The sequence below is a fragment of the Antedon bifida genome, chromosome 1, assembly GCF_963402885.1.
Source record: "Antedon bifida chromosome 1, ecAntBifi1.1, whole genome shotgun sequence".
Classification (NCBI taxonomy): Eukaryota; Metazoa; Echinodermata; class Crinoidea; order Comatulida; family Antedonidae; genus Antedon; species Antedon bifida.
The window spans coordinates 8,528,740-8,544,594 of record NC_136226.1 but is presented as its reverse complement, the minus strand read 5'-3'; the positions used below and the strand labels follow the sequence as shown (position 1 = coordinate 8,544,594).

General features: G+C 34.7%; 4 protein-coding genes across 4 annotated transcripts; all 4 read left to right on the top strand.

Moving 5' to 3' along the window:
• Positions 1–1,181: 1,181 nt before the first annotated feature.
• LOC144840650 (vesicular glutamate transporter 2-like) lies at positions 1,182–3,518 on the top strand. The gene is made up of 5 exons (XM_078696557.1): positions 1,182–1,356; positions 1,971–2,120; positions 2,314–2,446; positions 2,739–2,977; positions 3,144–3,518. The coding sequence occupies exons 2-5, from the start codon at positions 2,001–2,003 to the stop codon at positions 3,327–3,329; spliced, it is 678 nt and encodes a 225-aa protein (XP_078552683.1). The 5' UTR covers positions 1,182–1,356; positions 1,971–2,000; the 3' UTR covers positions 3,330–3,518.
• A 940-nt stretch (positions 3,519–4,458) lies between these two features.
• Positions 4,459–8,540, top strand: LOC144851897 (sialin-like). The gene is made up of 9 exons (XM_078709553.1): positions 4,459–4,956; positions 5,271–5,504; positions 5,629–5,716; positions 6,017–6,160; positions 6,291–6,424; positions 6,761–6,910; positions 7,241–7,373; positions 7,820–8,058; positions 8,243–8,540. Exons 1-9 carry the CDS (start codon positions 4,804–4,806, stop codon positions 8,396–8,398), a joined length of 1,431 nt encoding a protein of 476 aa, XP_078565679.1. The 5' UTR covers positions 4,459–4,803; the 3' UTR covers positions 8,399–8,540.
• Positions 8,541–8,973: 433 nt separating this feature from the next.
• LOC144851849 (putative transporter slc-17.2) lies at positions 8,974–13,372 on the top strand. The gene is made up of 9 exons (XM_078709500.1): positions 8,974–8,987; positions 9,647–9,723; positions 9,822–9,931; positions 10,091–10,324; positions 10,764–10,851; positions 10,992–11,087; positions 12,149–12,279; positions 12,418–12,567; positions 13,229–13,372. The coding sequence occupies exons 2-9, from the start codon at positions 9,678–9,680 to the stop codon at positions 13,370–13,372; spliced, it is 999 nt and encodes a 332-aa protein (XP_078565626.1). The 5' UTR covers positions 8,974–8,987; positions 9,647–9,677.
• Positions 13,373–13,456: 84 nt separating this feature from the next.
• Positions 13,457–14,202, top strand: LOC144840667 (sialin-like). Its single transcript, XM_078696578.1, has 2 exons — positions 13,457–13,702; positions 13,834–14,202. The coding sequence occupies exons 1-2, from the start codon at positions 13,535–13,537 to the stop codon at positions 13,993–13,995; spliced, it is 330 nt and encodes a 109-aa protein (XP_078552704.1). The 5' UTR covers positions 13,457–13,534; the 3' UTR covers positions 13,996–14,202.
• The last annotated feature ends 1,653 nt before the right edge of the window (positions 14,203–15,855 follow it).

The window sequence follows — 15,855 nt, the reverse complement described above, 5'->3', positions numbered from 1 at the left end:
TCGTACAAATTGGAGTATTGTCATCCTATCTATGGTACGCCACACGTAGGCCTACAAACAGTTGGTTATTAAACGAGTCACGGTCCTGCCATAATGTCGATTTGTTTGCATAATGTTTTTGGAGCATGATCAATATTCGGCCTAGTCGTTATTTATATATAAATATAATCTAATCAGTATTTGATTATATATTTCAGAAGAACACTTTTGACTGGAACATGAAAACGCAACAGGACATCCTAGGGGCATTTTACTACGGGTACTTTGTTACACCTGTGGTTGGCGGATGGTTAGTTGGTAAATACGGCAGCTTCCCTGTTATATTATCTGCCGTGACAATATCTTCTCTTATAGCACTGTTGTCGCCATTTGCTGCAGAATGTGGAATTGGCGTTTTGATTATTAGTAGAATAATCGATGGATTTGGACAGGTATACATGTTTCACTAATTATTCTGTTTTGAAAGGTATAACTGTTCCCAGGGTATAGGCCTATATTAACTGAAGGAAAGTTAATAATACACAATATCATAATTTATTAAATCATATCATTTATCATTGTTTCTCTGTCGGTAAACAGGGCCTAGTATATGTTGCAATAATTGGTATCATTGGAAAATGGTCGAAATTAAATGAACGTAGCACATTTGTGTCAATTACAGTTTCTGGTAAGCAATTTCAACACATGGCATTTCTACAACTTTAACATAACATTTTATATAATACAAATAATTGTGGGTGGGGTACTACACACGATAGGACGAGGACACATTTACGGATACCTAGCACTGGTGGTACATTTCCAATTCTTTTTATGTAAGACAAGATAGGAAATTTCGTTCTTCTTTGGACCGAGACGAATGCAGTACTTACTTACTTACTTATTTGCTAGTTTTATTTTCACTTATCGATTTGAGTATTGATCTAAGTAATATAAGTAGTGAGTTTTCTTACCAGTTTTGTTTTTGCTATTGTTTTGTAGGCTACAGTATAGGGGCAATTGCATCTAGCTACGTATCTCCATTTCTTATAACATCGACGATTCTAGGAGGGTGGTCATCTACATTTTATATATTTGGTAACCTATTTCAACAGATGAATTTTATTAATTAACTCTATATTTCAGTATATTTTCCTACCAAATAAAAGAAACTTGTATAACCACAATACACACGTGTTTCAATCTACAATATATTAAAACAAAAAGGGATTTTTAATTTCAGGTATTGCTGGAATCATCTGGTGTTTATGTTGGTGCATTGTGGGATCTAGTGACGTAACCAATAATCGATGGATATCTGAATTTGAGAAAGAATCAATACAACTATCTCGATCAATAGAGATACAAAATAAAGAGGTGAAATAAAAATAAACATGTATTCATGTAAGTCTGTATACTTCATAGTATCCTCCCCTTCACACTAAATGTCGGAAAGAAAACTAAACTACAAATTGGATTAGCTCCAACTCATTTACATTTTTGAAGCTCACCTCCAGTATTTCAAAATCCTGGATACGTCACTGTGTCCAGATTCCGAAAGAATGCGATTTTTAACCCTCCTATAGTCAGAGCTGGAGTGTGCAGGAAACTACTGAAGGATATTAAGATTAGACAGAAGAGATTCATGGGACATGTGTTGAGGAAGGGAGGTCTGGAGAACTTGGCATTAACTGGGAAAATAGAAGGAAGAAGGAGCAGGGGGAGAAAAAGAGTCACTTGGTTGGCCAGCATAGCTGAATGGATTCGGAATAGAGGCGAGAATACCAAAGAAGTGGAGTTGCTGAACATGGCAATAGACAGAGAATTGTGGCACAACATGATCGCCAAAGTCTCATGATATGGCACTTCGAGAGAGAGATAGTCAGAGCTGTGGACAAGACCAATTGTCAAAGAATATAAACACAGATTTAACTTTTAAAAAAGTTATTAAAAATGTCATAAATGAAATTAGTTTTTACGTTTTCTTAAAGGATCACATAGTACACTGGAAGGAGCTAGCTATGTCGGAACCAGTTTGGGCAATATGTATCTATTGTATTGGACTTGATTTCGGTGTGTATCTACTAACCTCAGATATTCCTATCTTTTTTGAAACAATATTACAGTTTGATGTTGAAATGGTAAGTCACCAAAATAGAAAGCAGAACTGTTCAGTCCCCGGGCTATATTGCGAAACTTCTTTAAAATAGTATATAAACCAGGGAAAAGTGGAAAGTCACTCTTCCCTGATATAACATTTCTCTCCTCGCCTAAACCAGTGAGGTCTAAATTAACATTATAATATTATATACTTCTTTTTTTTTTAATATGTAGAGCGGTTTCTTGTTATCTATTGCCCAGATTGCATTTTTTCTTACAACTATTTTTGGAGGAATTCTTGCAGACAAATTATCTAATAATACTGAAATCAGCAAAACACATTTAAGAAAACTCTTTGCTTGTGGTTGTAAGTATTAATTTTGACCGCATTATTTTGTGGTGGCTAAATGTATTAGGTAATGTTTTAAGCTGAACACGTTAGGCCTATACCTATATTGATTGAAGCAACAGACATACTGTTTCTTGTTGGCGCGCCAAGATCATACCATAGATTTCTGGTGACACCTAGGTGTACATTGGACCTGCTGTTTATAGAGATTTCTACCACCAGATTCCATTCCCATGACCATCATAAACGTAATTAAACAGTAAACTAGGCCTAGGTAATTTTAACATGCACCTTTTTTTTATTCCTGCAGTTCTTGGCATACAATCAATTCTTCTCATCCTGATTGGATACATTTCTTATGTCTGGCCTGCAGTAATACTTATGATTATTGCATTTGGATTGTATGGAATTTGTATCACCATATTTTGTGCAAATAGTTTGGATATTGCGCCCAATCATTCAACTTTAGTAATCGGAATTGCGTTTACGTTTTCTGGTGTTACTGGGTTTATTGGCCCAGGAGTGGTTGGAGCATTAACAGAAATAGATGTAAGTATATGAGCTAGATTTGCGAGAAGAAACAAGATTAACCATAACAAAGTAATATTGAATCGAACACTTTTTAAATTCAATGCCCTTGGTCCCACGTTATTTCAAGAACATGTCCTTCTCAGTCTTTACAGATTTGACTGGATTAAATGTACTATTTTTTCAGAACACGATGATCCAATGGCGAGGCGTATTTTGGATTACAGCTGGCGTACAGGCAGTAGGACTGCTTCATTTTTTGGTCTTTGGTAGTGCTGAGATACAAGAATGGGCGAAACCTGCCGATACTTCAACTGAAACTACTTCTTTGTTAAAGACAGAAGCGACTGATGTGGAGACAACCATTGACTGATGTGTTTGATACTCAAACAACCATAACATAATTCCTCATATTATTAAGGATGATGGAAAAGCACCACAAAAACATTTTTTGTAAAATCCGAGCTCATCGTGGATCGAACCAGTACCCGGTGTTGTCTCTCCATGACAATATTTCCCTACAGGAAAATTACAGTATCCCATGGTTAAAAGAGTTATGTAATTATGGTACTAGTCGATACATTTGAAACGCATATTACTGAAGAAATCTAGATACAGTTCTTAGAATTGTTAAGAAAATATTGTGAAAAGAGTTTTGAATGATTAAAACAAAATCTGTTTGAGTTTCTTTATTAAGTAATCAAGATCAATTCAAACACTGTACATCAATATCAAAATAAAACTTAAATAGAAAACATTTGCGCAAAGGAACAGACATTGGTCACAAGGATAGCCAAGAAAAGTTTCCTTATTTCCACTTGGGTGCAGTGAAAAACAGTTAACTGAACATATTGCACAAACATTCATTAAGTTAAAAATTAACAGTTATTGATTGTTGTTGTTTATCGGGGAGCTTATAATGCAGTCTGTACTTGCTGGAACACCCGGGCACACGATGGGTTTGGCAAATCATTTACTGAGGAACAAACCTTGATAATTAACACCTCTCGTACTATATTATAGAAGTTCTGGTGGTGAATATAGCATTTTCTTTTCTTTTTCTTTCTTTCTTGTGGGGTTATTATCAATGTTGTTGTAAAAGTTTATATTTTATTTTAGATATCTTTTTTGTGGGCCAAGCAAATACAACTTTTAAAAAGAATGGCAATGTTCTTGGTAGGCCTAGTTATCGCTCGAATTTAGTTGCGATTTTAAAGTAAAGTTGTTCTAATCAATGTGAATACATTATATTAATAGATTGCTAGACTTTATTGAACATCCGTGATTATAGTACACAGCTTAAGTTAGTGTAATATTCGTTTTGAAAAAAATAAAATATAAAATAATTATATTTGTAATCATTAACTTGTTGTCTGAGTTTGTCCATTTTTAATTGGTCGGTATTTAGAGAGTCACAGTTATAGTGCTGCTGTTAGCCATTACTTGTGAGCTGTGTGTGTGTGTCGGTCAAGTACAGGTTAAAAAGAAAATATAATTTCGGATTTTAAAAACCACCAGGAAAGGTTACAAGAGCATCTCTGTACAGTGAATTAATCATTTAAGTTAAGAGCTAATAATGATAATACAAAAACAAGATGTCACAGAAAACAAGGAAAGTAAACCGATTCTACAAAAAGGTAATACAGTTACAATTGTTAAAGTAATAGCAATATAAGCCTATACCTACCCGTAAAAAGGTGTCCTACTATAATTATTAACCCGTCGAAGTATGTTAATTAATACAGTTTTCTAGAATATTAATCTAGGATACCTAATAAATACTGTAGTAGGCCATTCTGGTTAAACCTATAGTTGAAACTATCATTAAAATCTTCAGCAGGGAACATATGGGTAACAATCGAAATCCTGGCATGTTTTTTTTTTTTACAGATTTTCCACCTACATTGCATATTCGATATATTACTGTAGCTATGTGTTGTGTTGCAAATATTTTAAGCATCATCGTTCGTACAAATTGGAGTATTGTCATGCTATTTATGGTACGCCAAACTATGCAAACTTTAGAGGTTTTGAAAAAAACGTCTACTGACAATCATTATTTTTATTATGTTTTTAAATTAATTTAGACATCATTCATTAAACTATGTCTACACTATCAAACTAGTTTGACAAAAAAAGTGTGATGTGCCCAAATATAGTAGTGATATGCTTAAATATGGTAGTGATATGACATCACCATGTCCATATATATGGACACATCACATCTTTTTGTCACATAAAGTTTTAGATATGAATTATAAATAATGTTCGGCAATAATCCACCTAAATTATCAACTATTGGTTTATATTGCAGAAAAATACATTTGACTGGGACATGAAAACGCAACAAGCCATCTTGGGTGCATTCTATTACGGGTATTCTGTTACACCTATACTTGGTGGATGGTTAGTTGGTAAATACGGAGGCTTCCCTGTTATATTATCTGCCGTGACAACATCTTCTCTGGTAGCACTGTTGTCGCCATTGGCTGCAAGATGTGGAATTGGCATTTTGATTATTAGTAGAATAATCGATGGATTTGGACAGGTTTAGACTTTTTTCTGTCTCTATATTGTCTGTCTATCAAATTATAGATACAATGCAGTACTAATAATTTCCATCATTCAATGGTTTAGTTACTCAATAACCTATTCCCTACCTATATTAACAGGGCATGGTAGTTGCTGCAACGATTGGTATCATAGCAAAATGGTCGAAATTAAATGAACGTAATACATTTGTGTCAATTTCAATTTCCGGTAAGCATAGTTACATAGGACATGTACTGAGATGACAGAGCACATGTACCGAGACTAGTAAGGCGGTTAAAACCCCTCCTCTGAGACACCACATCCAATGTGAAACAAACGAAGGGAAATATATGTTTTTAAACACTACGAATAACACAATGGAGAACACCAACATTAAGGGGATACTTTGTTGGGTCCCGAAGCTAACCCCCTTAATTTATCGTCTGCCTGTTTTGTTTGTTGTTTACAATCTTTTACAAACTTCGACTACAAATTTGTTATTATTTATAAGTGTGATTTCGATCCTAGTACCGTGCACTATGAACTATAAGTATAAGGTGCGAGGTTTTTTTTTAGGCTACAGTATTGGAGCAATTGTAGCTAGCTACGCATCTCCATTGCTTACAACATCGAAGATTTTCGGAGGGTGGCCATCTACATTTTATATATTTGGTAAGGTACATTGAAATCTTTATCACTATTTTCAGCTGCTTTAGTTTCCTTCCTATAAATTAGACAATAATTAGCACACTGTTTATGTGCTAAAGGCTACAAGTTAATATTTATAACCATTTCATCTAAGGTATTGCTGGAACCATCTGGTGTTTATGTTGGTGCATTGTGGGATCTAGTGACGTAACCAATAATCGCTGGATATCTGAATTTGAGAAAGAATCGATACAATTATCTCACTTAACAGAGATGCAGAATACAGAGGTGAAATAATGATGTAATGCGTCCAGATAGGGTCTAATGCAATATTAATTGTCATTATAAAAGTGTCTATTGTCTATTGTATAATGTGCAACAATGATAATAAAACAACTTATTTTTTGTCAGCGGTGCAAAGCAGAACGAGCATCGTGAAAAAAGCCCCTTATTTAAATTTGGTACGGTAGGCCCTACTTTTATACTTCCATGGGTAGGCCTACTATAGGAATTTTACTACTGTCCACTGCCTTACACGGTAACCGGGCAGCCATTATATAGTACACAAAGTGGTCCTTTAAAGGCAATTTATGAAATAAGGTTTGGGGTGTTTTTTTCTTAAAGGTTCACTCAGTACATTGGAAGGAGCTAGCTATGTCAGCACCAGTCTGGTCAATATGTATATATTTGATTGGAGCCGATCTTGGTCTATATCTACTAAGTACAGATATGCCAATCTTTTTTGAAACAATATTAAAGTTTGACATTACAATGGTAAGTCAAAATTGCAATGGCCAATTAACTTCCGAACAGGCAGTAAACTTGGAATTAAAAGCATATATGGTGTTGTTATACGAAAATCACAAAATGGTCTAAAACGTCTCCAAATGCGATTTGAAGCTATTCTAAGCATTTTGATGTTTTTATGTTAACAAAACCCACGCCAAGACGCCATTTTCTTTCCGTATTGAAGTTCTGCCTCAGAAAGTCGACGGGTGTACCAAATCGTGTTCCACAAAATGATCATTGTAATATATATATACGATTCTAATCATTTAAAAATATTAATACATCTTTTCAACAATATTCATTTATTTTATGTAGAGTGGCGTCTTGTTATCTATTGCCCAGACTGCATCTTTCATTACAATTATTTTTGGAGGAGTTGTTGCAGACAAATTAATTAATAATACTGAAATCAGCAAAATAGTTATACGAAAACTATTTGCTTGTGGGTGTAAGTATTTAATGTTGAACATTTTATGAACGGATTATTTTTTATCGCAGGTATACATTAAATTATAGGATTTTTTAAAACAATGGAAAATAATTCCGAATTATATATTGTATGAATTGCCTTTTTGTTATTGAATTGAAGCTAAAGTGTCATGCTTCTGATTGAATCGCGAAAAGAATACCAGATATTCAAACGACATAGGCCTGCAGGGAAGAGTGACATTACTGTAATTTCACTCTTCCCTGGGCCTACCTAATCCTCTAAAATAACATAAAGTACATGGAGAATTATGACTAAACTAAACTTACTGTTATTGGACAATTCTTAGGAAACCATATAATATACATGGGCGGGTTAGTTATGGATGATTCAGGTTGGATCAAATAGCATGGCCATATCTAATGAATTATTTAGATGATTAACATGCACCTTTTTTATTCCTGCAGTTCTTGGCATACAATCAATTCTTCTCATTCTGATTGGATACATTTCTTATGTTTGGACTGCAGTAATACTTATGATTATTGCATTTGGATTGTATGGAATTTGTATGATCACAATTAGTGCAAATGCTTTGGATATTGCGCCCAATCATTCAGCATTAGTAATAGGAATTGCGTTTACGTTTTCTGGTGTTACTGGGTTTATTGGCCCAGCAGTGGTTGGAGCATTAACAGAAATAGATGTAAGTTGAACAGGGAATTTACTGGAGAGACATATCAAAAGATATGACTTTAAAATTATGTTCCGAGATAGTATGGTACGATGCCATTGGTCATTCCAGCGGTACCTTCTAAAAAGCCACCTCATTCCAACTTTACAGGATTATAGTGTATACTATTGCGTATATTGTTAATCTATTTTTTCAGAACACGATGATCCAATGGCGAGGCGTATTTTGGATTACAGCTGGCGTACAGGCAGTAGGACTGCTTCATTTTTTGGTCTTTGGTAGTGCTGAGATACAAGAATGGGCGAAACCTGCCGATAATTCAACTGAAACTACTTCTTTGATACAGAAGTGACGAGAGCTCTGTAAAAAACATTTACTTGTAAAATCCGATCCTTTGTGGATTCGAACCAACGTCCACAAATGTTGGGAAAGGATTGACATATGCAGAGAATATAAAACGAATAATATGAAGAATTGTAACTTAGATCATTGAATTATTATTCTTAATCGGAGATAATTTTTTAATAATTCGGTAGAATCCTTTCTGGATTCAACTATTTGTATCGCTTACGACATCAATAAATAATTGCATCAAATTCTACGTTTCTTCTTCCAAAATGTGTGTTTGATAATATGCGCGATAAACCAACAAGCTAAATAGCTTATGTGATCCTTCCTTTTCTGTCTTTCAAAACTATTATTACTGTATAGACGTTTGGGGGAAGAACACTCTTTTTATATTTAAAAGAAAACTGTTTTGACAATATTTTAGTTTGGGTGTTAGAGATGATGTGCTTATAAGTTTGAAAAAGTAAACTTGCAGTCAAGAGTCTTCCAATGATCATTAAGCAGTGACTTGAATTGAGTTATGCTTGGAGCTTTTATAACAGGATATGGTGGGCTATTCCACAAGTCTACTACAAGTGAAGGAAAACGTTCTGGTACAATTAAGCTTAAACTTGCTATTATACAACTTGTATTTATGACCTCTAGTTCCACGGCAATCAACACATTTTAAAAACTTGCTGGATTCTATAATCAAGACCATTATATAATTCTGAAGATTTGGATCATATTCGCTCTTTTAGAGCGACAATACATTGGAGTACAGACGATTACTCCAATGTATTGTCGCGGGGCATTTATTTATATGTCTTTTCGTCCCACTTTTATTTCCATATACAGGAAATGTTCTCTTAACATTGTTATGTAGTACATCTCTATACAGAGAAAGAAAGTTCTTTGTAACTTTTTCTATTGACATCATGTGTTTTTAAATAATGTTTACATTATACGTTTATTTATATGTAAGAGGACTTCCGCGATTCGGTTCAATCGTTATTGTTTTTCTTTTGACGTTACGCATGCGCATTAAGGTTAAGGCGCAATAATGCTGCAGTGTGTGATTTGTTTATTTCTTTCTTTTCATTATTTGTTATTTACTAGTAACAGATGAAAAACTGAGACACACATACTCGCATTTGGAATCTTTATAATCTCTAATAAATGGCTGTTTAATATTGGTTATTGTTTGATTTGCAATATGATCATCTATAGGCCTAGTACACTAAAATTATTTCATTTTTTTCATCATTGACAGATTCAAAAGCCAATAATATTAAAAACACACGATGTCAAAAGAGGAAGGTAAACAAATTCTACAAAAAGACAAGAAAGGTATGTTGCACATTATAACATAGAAGTACAGTATACACCTTCTGTAATCTGTAATAGGGGGTCACGGTCATAATTATTGTGTGTTTTTATTTTAACAGACGTGCCGCCTCGATTGCATATTCGATATATCATTGTAGTCATGTGTTGCGTTGCCAATGCTTTCAACTTCTTCACTCGTACAAATTGGAGTATTGTCATCCTATCTATGGTACGCCAAAAAAAACCCTGAAATTGTATTTTACTTTCAGTCGTTTTGTTTCATCGTATTTTATTAGGTATAGGCTGTATTCATGGGATAATTAACTTAGTGTTGGTTATTTTATACCTAATTATCATTATTGGTGATGCTATTTGGTGTATTTTGTAGAAACATGCATTTGACTGGGACATGAAAACACAGCAAGCAATCCTAGGAGCAATCTATTACGGGTATTCTGTAACACCTATACTTGGTGGATGGTTAGTTGGTAAATACGGCGGCTTCCCTGTTATATTATCTGCCGTGACAACATCTTCTCTGGTAGCACTGTTGTCGCCATTGGCTGCAAGATGTGGAATTGGCCTTTTGATCATTAGTAGAATAATCGATGGATTTGGACAGGTATGTTTTTGGAGGGGTATGTTTTTGGAGAGGTTTTTTTTTTGTTGGCCGTTGACTACCTATTAGTGGGGTTGGAGTGGGACGTAATCTATCACTGTAAGATATTTTAGAGGACAGTTAATATCTGATTTCGGTCCCCCTTTGAAAGGTAAAGGCATTTTTCTGACGAAGGCCCTCGTAAATGTAGCCTATTGCGTCAATTACATCTCATCTGCAAAATGGTCAAATAACCGCAAATGTCAAATAACCGCAAATGTAAAAAAAAAAACCGACCGACACGACAAACGTAATGTACAATTCGTGTTGGCTTATCTGTCAAAGTTTTAACATGTTATTGCTGGAAAGGAAATTGTCTACCTCTTCCCTCCTAAAGATTCTGGAGCCTAACCTTAGGCCTATTTAACTATCAACATAATTGTTTCTCTACGTCGGTTAACAGGGCATGGTGTATGCTTCAACAATTGGTATCATAGCAAAATGGTCGAAATTGAATGAACTCAGTACATTTGTATCAATTACAACTTCGGGTAAGCAATAGAATCTAAAAAAACTTCTCGATAAAAGCAGGTCGATTGTCTCGGGTGCAGGAGGGTATACGATGTGCGGTAATATAGGGGTAATATACACTAACATAAATAAAGCAGTACGTGTTTTTTTTTTCGTTTAGGCTACAGTGTTGGGGCAATTGCATCTAGCTACGTGTCTTCATTGCTTACCACTTCGACGTTTTTAGGAGGGTGGCCATCTACATTTTATATAATCGGTAAGATATTCCATAGGTTGATGATTGCGTAAATTAAATAAGTTCTATGATATCGATTATCTATGTTCAACCGTATCCGGACAACAATTCCCTGAACATTTTAATCCGGACAACCTCCTTATCCTACTACTCTTATCTGCCGTCTAGAAATAGCGGCGGGTGCTGTATATACACCAGAGAGTGATGGTGTAATGGTAATATCGGACTAGCATGTGATAGGCATGGGTTCGAGGTTATCTGTACCATACTAATACTTAGGCAAGATGCTTTACTCTCATTGCCTCGTCCTTCGGATGGGATGTAAAGCCGTTGGTCCCGTGTACTTAACAGTGCACGTTAAAGAACTTGGTACACTATTCGAAAAGAGTAGGGGATCGTCTCCAGGTGTGCTGATCTGGTAGGCGCTGCACTGCTGGCTGCCGTGGGTCGTGTGGAGGGCCTAATCCGAATTTCCTCAGTTTCCAGTAAAATTTGAGGACCAGTAATAATACATTTAACATTTAACATTTTTAACATTTTAAAATCTGCAGAACACTTAGGACAATAACCACAAAGGACAAACACCTCCCGACAACTATTCAATTGATAGGGAAAACATTTTCTTCTGGCTTCTATAATTGGTATATTAATATGATAGTTCGTTTCGTGTAAACGTAAAGTAAAGTTATTCTAGTTTACACTAAACGAACTATCATATTAATAAAATTCCATTAATGGGTTAGATTTAGTTAGATGTACTGTAGGTATTATAAAGGTTGTTGTTGTTGAGAATACTAAAAAAATGCAAATATTTATAGTAATGGTTTTCAATGTCCAATGAGATTACTAATTACGAATGACAACGTTTCTTTTTTTTTTTGAATATTGTTATGCGTTATGATATGGACTTTGTTCTGAAATAAAAGTGAATTGAATTGAATTGTTAACGGTATGTCCCCATATTTTAAGATGTTTTTCTGCAGGCTCAGTTAAACTGTCTGTGGGGCAAGATTAATTAGGAATCACAATACACTGATTCAATCAAGTTTGCGCCTAATACAGTTTACTAATTGTTTAATAAGGTATTGCTGGAATCATCTGGTGTTTATGCTGGTGGATTGTGGGATCTAGTGACGTAACCAATAATCGCTGGATATCTGAATTTGAGAAAGAATCGATAACAACATCTCGACCAATAGCACAAAATACAGAGGTGAAATAAAAATGTCTTCATTTGTAAGGTTTTGTAGCAGTCAGGTCAACCGAATAAGCCAGAGAGCATAAATTTAAAATGTCATCAGTTCTCAGTCTAATCCTAATTAAAAACATCAATTAACTAATGTTTTTTCAGGTTTACAACATACGTTGGAAGAAACTAGCTATTTCGGCACCAGTATGGTCGATATGTATCTATTGTATTGGTGATGATTTCGGCCTGTTTCTACTAAGCACAGACATGCCCATATTTTTTAAAACAATACTACACTTTGATATTGAAATGGTAAGTACAGTAGTTTCAACTCCGCTAGATGAAAAAAAAAGGATCATGAATCGTGATAAAGATCCGTCGTGTAGTTTTGGCGTACGGCCTAAATAAAATAATAAAAGTTGTCCAGAATTGGATACCTGGTTCGGATTGCCTCTAAGACGTCCGTGACAACATATCTATCTGTGGTTTAAATTTGGTAAAGATCCGCCTTTTATTTTTTACGTTATCCTACCGCAAGAGACAAACACACACACACACTAGACACAAAAATATAACCTCCGAGGTGGAGGTAACAAGTAACTAGAGACACAATCGCATTCAGAGAACCAAAAGCAAGTCAAACTTACGAAAACTTTAATACTTTGTTGAAACTGTCACTGTCATAGTCGATTGAAATAATAAAATAGCATGTAACGATACACCACTACGACGTTTACATTTTTTTGTAAATTATTAATAAATATTATTAATAATTAATTAAATAATTATTCCAAACGTTGATAATCAACTGTCAGTATTAAAGTTTATTTGTATATGTGTTTATGTATCTAAATTTGCGCTTCAAAATGGCGACCAAAAATGGTTTATGTATTTATTGTCAAAATTTGTTATAAACTACTTATAACTTACTAATTGCAATACTGTTTATATTATACTTATTTATTTTATACAGAGCGGCTTTCTGTCATGTATTGCCCAGATTGCATTTTTTCTTACAACTATTGTTGGAGGAGTTATTGCAGACAAATTAATTTATCAAACTGAAATCAAAAAAATACACGTACGAAATTTATTATTTACGAATATTTTTTACTAAATTTAAACATTTTAAATTTAAATTATTATATTCGATTTTTTTCCCTTTCGGGTCAACATCTAACTTTATTTCACCTTCTTTTATTCCATAGGTCTTGGCTTACAATCAATTCTTCTTATTCTGATTGGATACATTTCTTATGATTGGATTGCAGCCATACTTATGATTATTGCATTTGGACTGTATGGAGTTTGTACTTCCACGATATGTGCCAATGCTTTGGATATTGCGCCCAATCATTCGGCATTAGTAATCGGAATTGCGTTTACGCTTTCTGGTGTTACTGGATTTATTGGCCCAGCAGTGGTTGGAGCATTAACAGAAATAGATGTAAGTAAATTTACCATGTGAACTTAGAACACTTTAAATTATTTTCCAAAATAACATATGCCCAGATGGTCTCCGTCACCGTCACTTCTCAGAAGTTCAAAAACACTATTATAGCAACATAATTTTTTCAGAACACGATGATCCAATGGCGAGGCGTATTTTGGATTACAGCTGGCGTACAGGCAGTAGGACTGCTTCATTTTTTGGTCTTTGGTAGTGCTGAGATACAAGAATGGGCGAAACCTGCCGATAATTCAACTGAAACCAGTTCTTTGCTAGAAAATAGTAGCTGATGTAAAGACAGAAGTAAATGATATAGTTGATTATAGGCATATTAATAAATGGCTCCGTTAAAAGGTGATGTTCGAGTCGATGTTTTGCTATTACGAATCCGATTACAAAATGAGAATAAAGAATGCAATAATAAAAACGAGTGTTATTTATTTCATGTATTTTTCAACGTTCATCAACGATGTATATTTTCCTGGTATTCTAGTAATTTATACATAGTACATAGGCCTACATACAATGTCGAAAGGGTGATATGGGTAAATTGTTTCAATCCGTGTACGGCCTTTATTTTATTATCATCATCAGGCATCCTTCAGTCAAGATTGACTATGGAGACGACATTGGAGAGAATTTCATCCGTATTCCAGTGAGTCTGTGTGAGTTCCAGTGGCTGATCTAGATTTTCTTTTCAGATACCTCTCTTCATTTTCCATACGATATCTTTCTTCACTGTGTACAAGTCCTGCCTTAATACAATCTTTCCATGATTTTCGGTCATCAGCCTTTTTTTCCCAGGTGTTAACATTGATGTCCATTGCCTTCAAGTCTCTTTTACATGCATCTTTGAAACGCAAAAGTGGACGTCCTTTGGATCTTTTACAATTCGCTAGCTCACCGTACAACATAACCCTTGGAGTTCTTGTATCGTCCATTCTTCTGACATGACCAAGCCATCGTAGTCTTCGCTGTCGAATTAATGTAAACATCGAAGGAATGTCACATCTATCAAGGATACTGTTGTTTGTTACACTGTCCTGCCATCTGATATTTAAGATAGTCCGGAGACAGCGGAGGTGAAAGACATTTAGTTTCTTTTCTTGTCTAGCATAGGTTGTCCATGATTCAGCTCCATACAAGAGGACGCTAATGACACATGCCATATACACTTTGATCTTCACGGCTACTCTAATATTTTTGTTTTCCCAAACACGTGCAGACAACTGACTGAGAGTACTAGAAGCTCTTCCGATTCGAATGTTTAGTTCACAATCAAGAGATACTACTAATAATACCATAAATGTATGAGTTGCAATTTGAACCAAAATGTCGCCATCTATACATACACACACAAGTTTTCTATAAAATGTAAAAAGTAAATCTAAATTCGCATACATACGGCATCGGCACAGACGGCAACTTTACACAGAAGAGAATAATAGACAAGTAGTAGGTAGGTATATAGCAAATGTATTTGTCGCGACGGACGCTGGGCAAAAAAAACAACAAATAAGAGAAAGGCGTCCAATGCAGATTTCCGCATAAAGTCACTGATGTTTAGGACAAAAATTTTTCCCGCACTATGAACGAAAATCCAACGGATTTTACCATTGTATTTTTGATCAAGGGCTTGTTAAACTCTTTTTAATTGGCAAAATAAAATGTTGCCAAGTATAGTACTTTATTCCTATATCATTAGATTTATCATGAAAAAAAGTTTAACTTATTTTTCCATGACTTAATTTTTTTTTTAACTTTGATATAGGAAACATACTGTACTATACATTGATCGGTTTTTCGCACCATTCATCGAAAATGAAGAATAGTTCTGACGCTCCCGAAGCTACGAACTGGGACGAAGAAATTGAACTGTACCTTTATACCGATTTGGAGGTGTATTTATTATACATCTTTCTGCCGATTGTAGTGTTTATTGGTATAGTTGGAAACGCGTCAACTATCATCGTACTGAGCACTAACGTACGCATGCGCAACTCGTTGAATATTTACTTAGTAAACTTAGCAATTTCGGATTTGATATTCTTAATTATAGCCTCCACATTTATGTGGATTAATATTAGTAAAAGCAATCTACATATTTACTATGACAACAGTTGGTTTAGCGTGGAATATTGTAAATTTAA

Bases quoted from the DNA above. Each gene is read 5' to 3' on its own strand.
- LOC144851897 (XM_078709553.1), top strand. From the start codon at position 4,804: ATGGGTAACAATCGAAATCCTGGCATGTTTTTTTTTTTTACAGATTTT. The intron at 4,957-5,270 runs GTACGCCAAACT...TTTATATTGCAG, and splicing joins GTATTGTCATGCTATTTATG to AAAAATACATTTGACTGGGA. The intron at 6,911-7,240 runs GTAAGTCAAAAT...TATTTTATGTAG, and splicing joins TAAAGTTTGACATTACAATG to AGTGGCGTCTTGTTATCTAT.
- LOC144851849 (XM_078709500.1), top strand. From the start codon at position 9,678: ATGTCAAAAGAGGAAGGTAAACAAATTCTACAAAAAGACAAGAAAG. The intron at 10,852-10,991 runs GTAAGCAATAGA...TTTTTCGTTTAG, and splicing joins TGTATCAATTACAACTTCGG to GCTACAGTGTTGGGGCAATT. The intron at 12,280-12,417 runs GTGAAATAAAAA...ATGTTTTTTCAG, and splicing joins CAATAGCACAAAATACAGAG to GTTTACAACATACGTTGGAA.
- LOC144840667 (XM_078696578.1), top strand. From the start codon at position 13,535: ATGATTATTGCATTTGGACTGTATGGAGTTTGTACTTCCACGATATGT. The intron at 13,703-13,833 runs GTAAGTAAATTT...TAATTTTTTCAG, and splicing joins GAGCATTAACAGAAATAGAT to AACACGATGATCCAATGGCG.
- LOC144840650 (XM_078696557.1), top strand. From the start codon at position 2,001: ATGTCGGAACCAGTTTGGGCAATATGTATCTATTGTATTGGACTTGAT. The intron at 2,121-2,313 runs GTAAGTCACCAA...TTTAATATGTAG, and splicing joins TACAGTTTGATGTTGAAATG to AGCGGTTTCTTGTTATCTAT. The intron at 2,978-3,143 runs GTAAGTATATGA...CTATTTTTTCAG, and splicing joins GAGCATTAACAGAAATAGAT to AACACGATGATCCAATGGCG.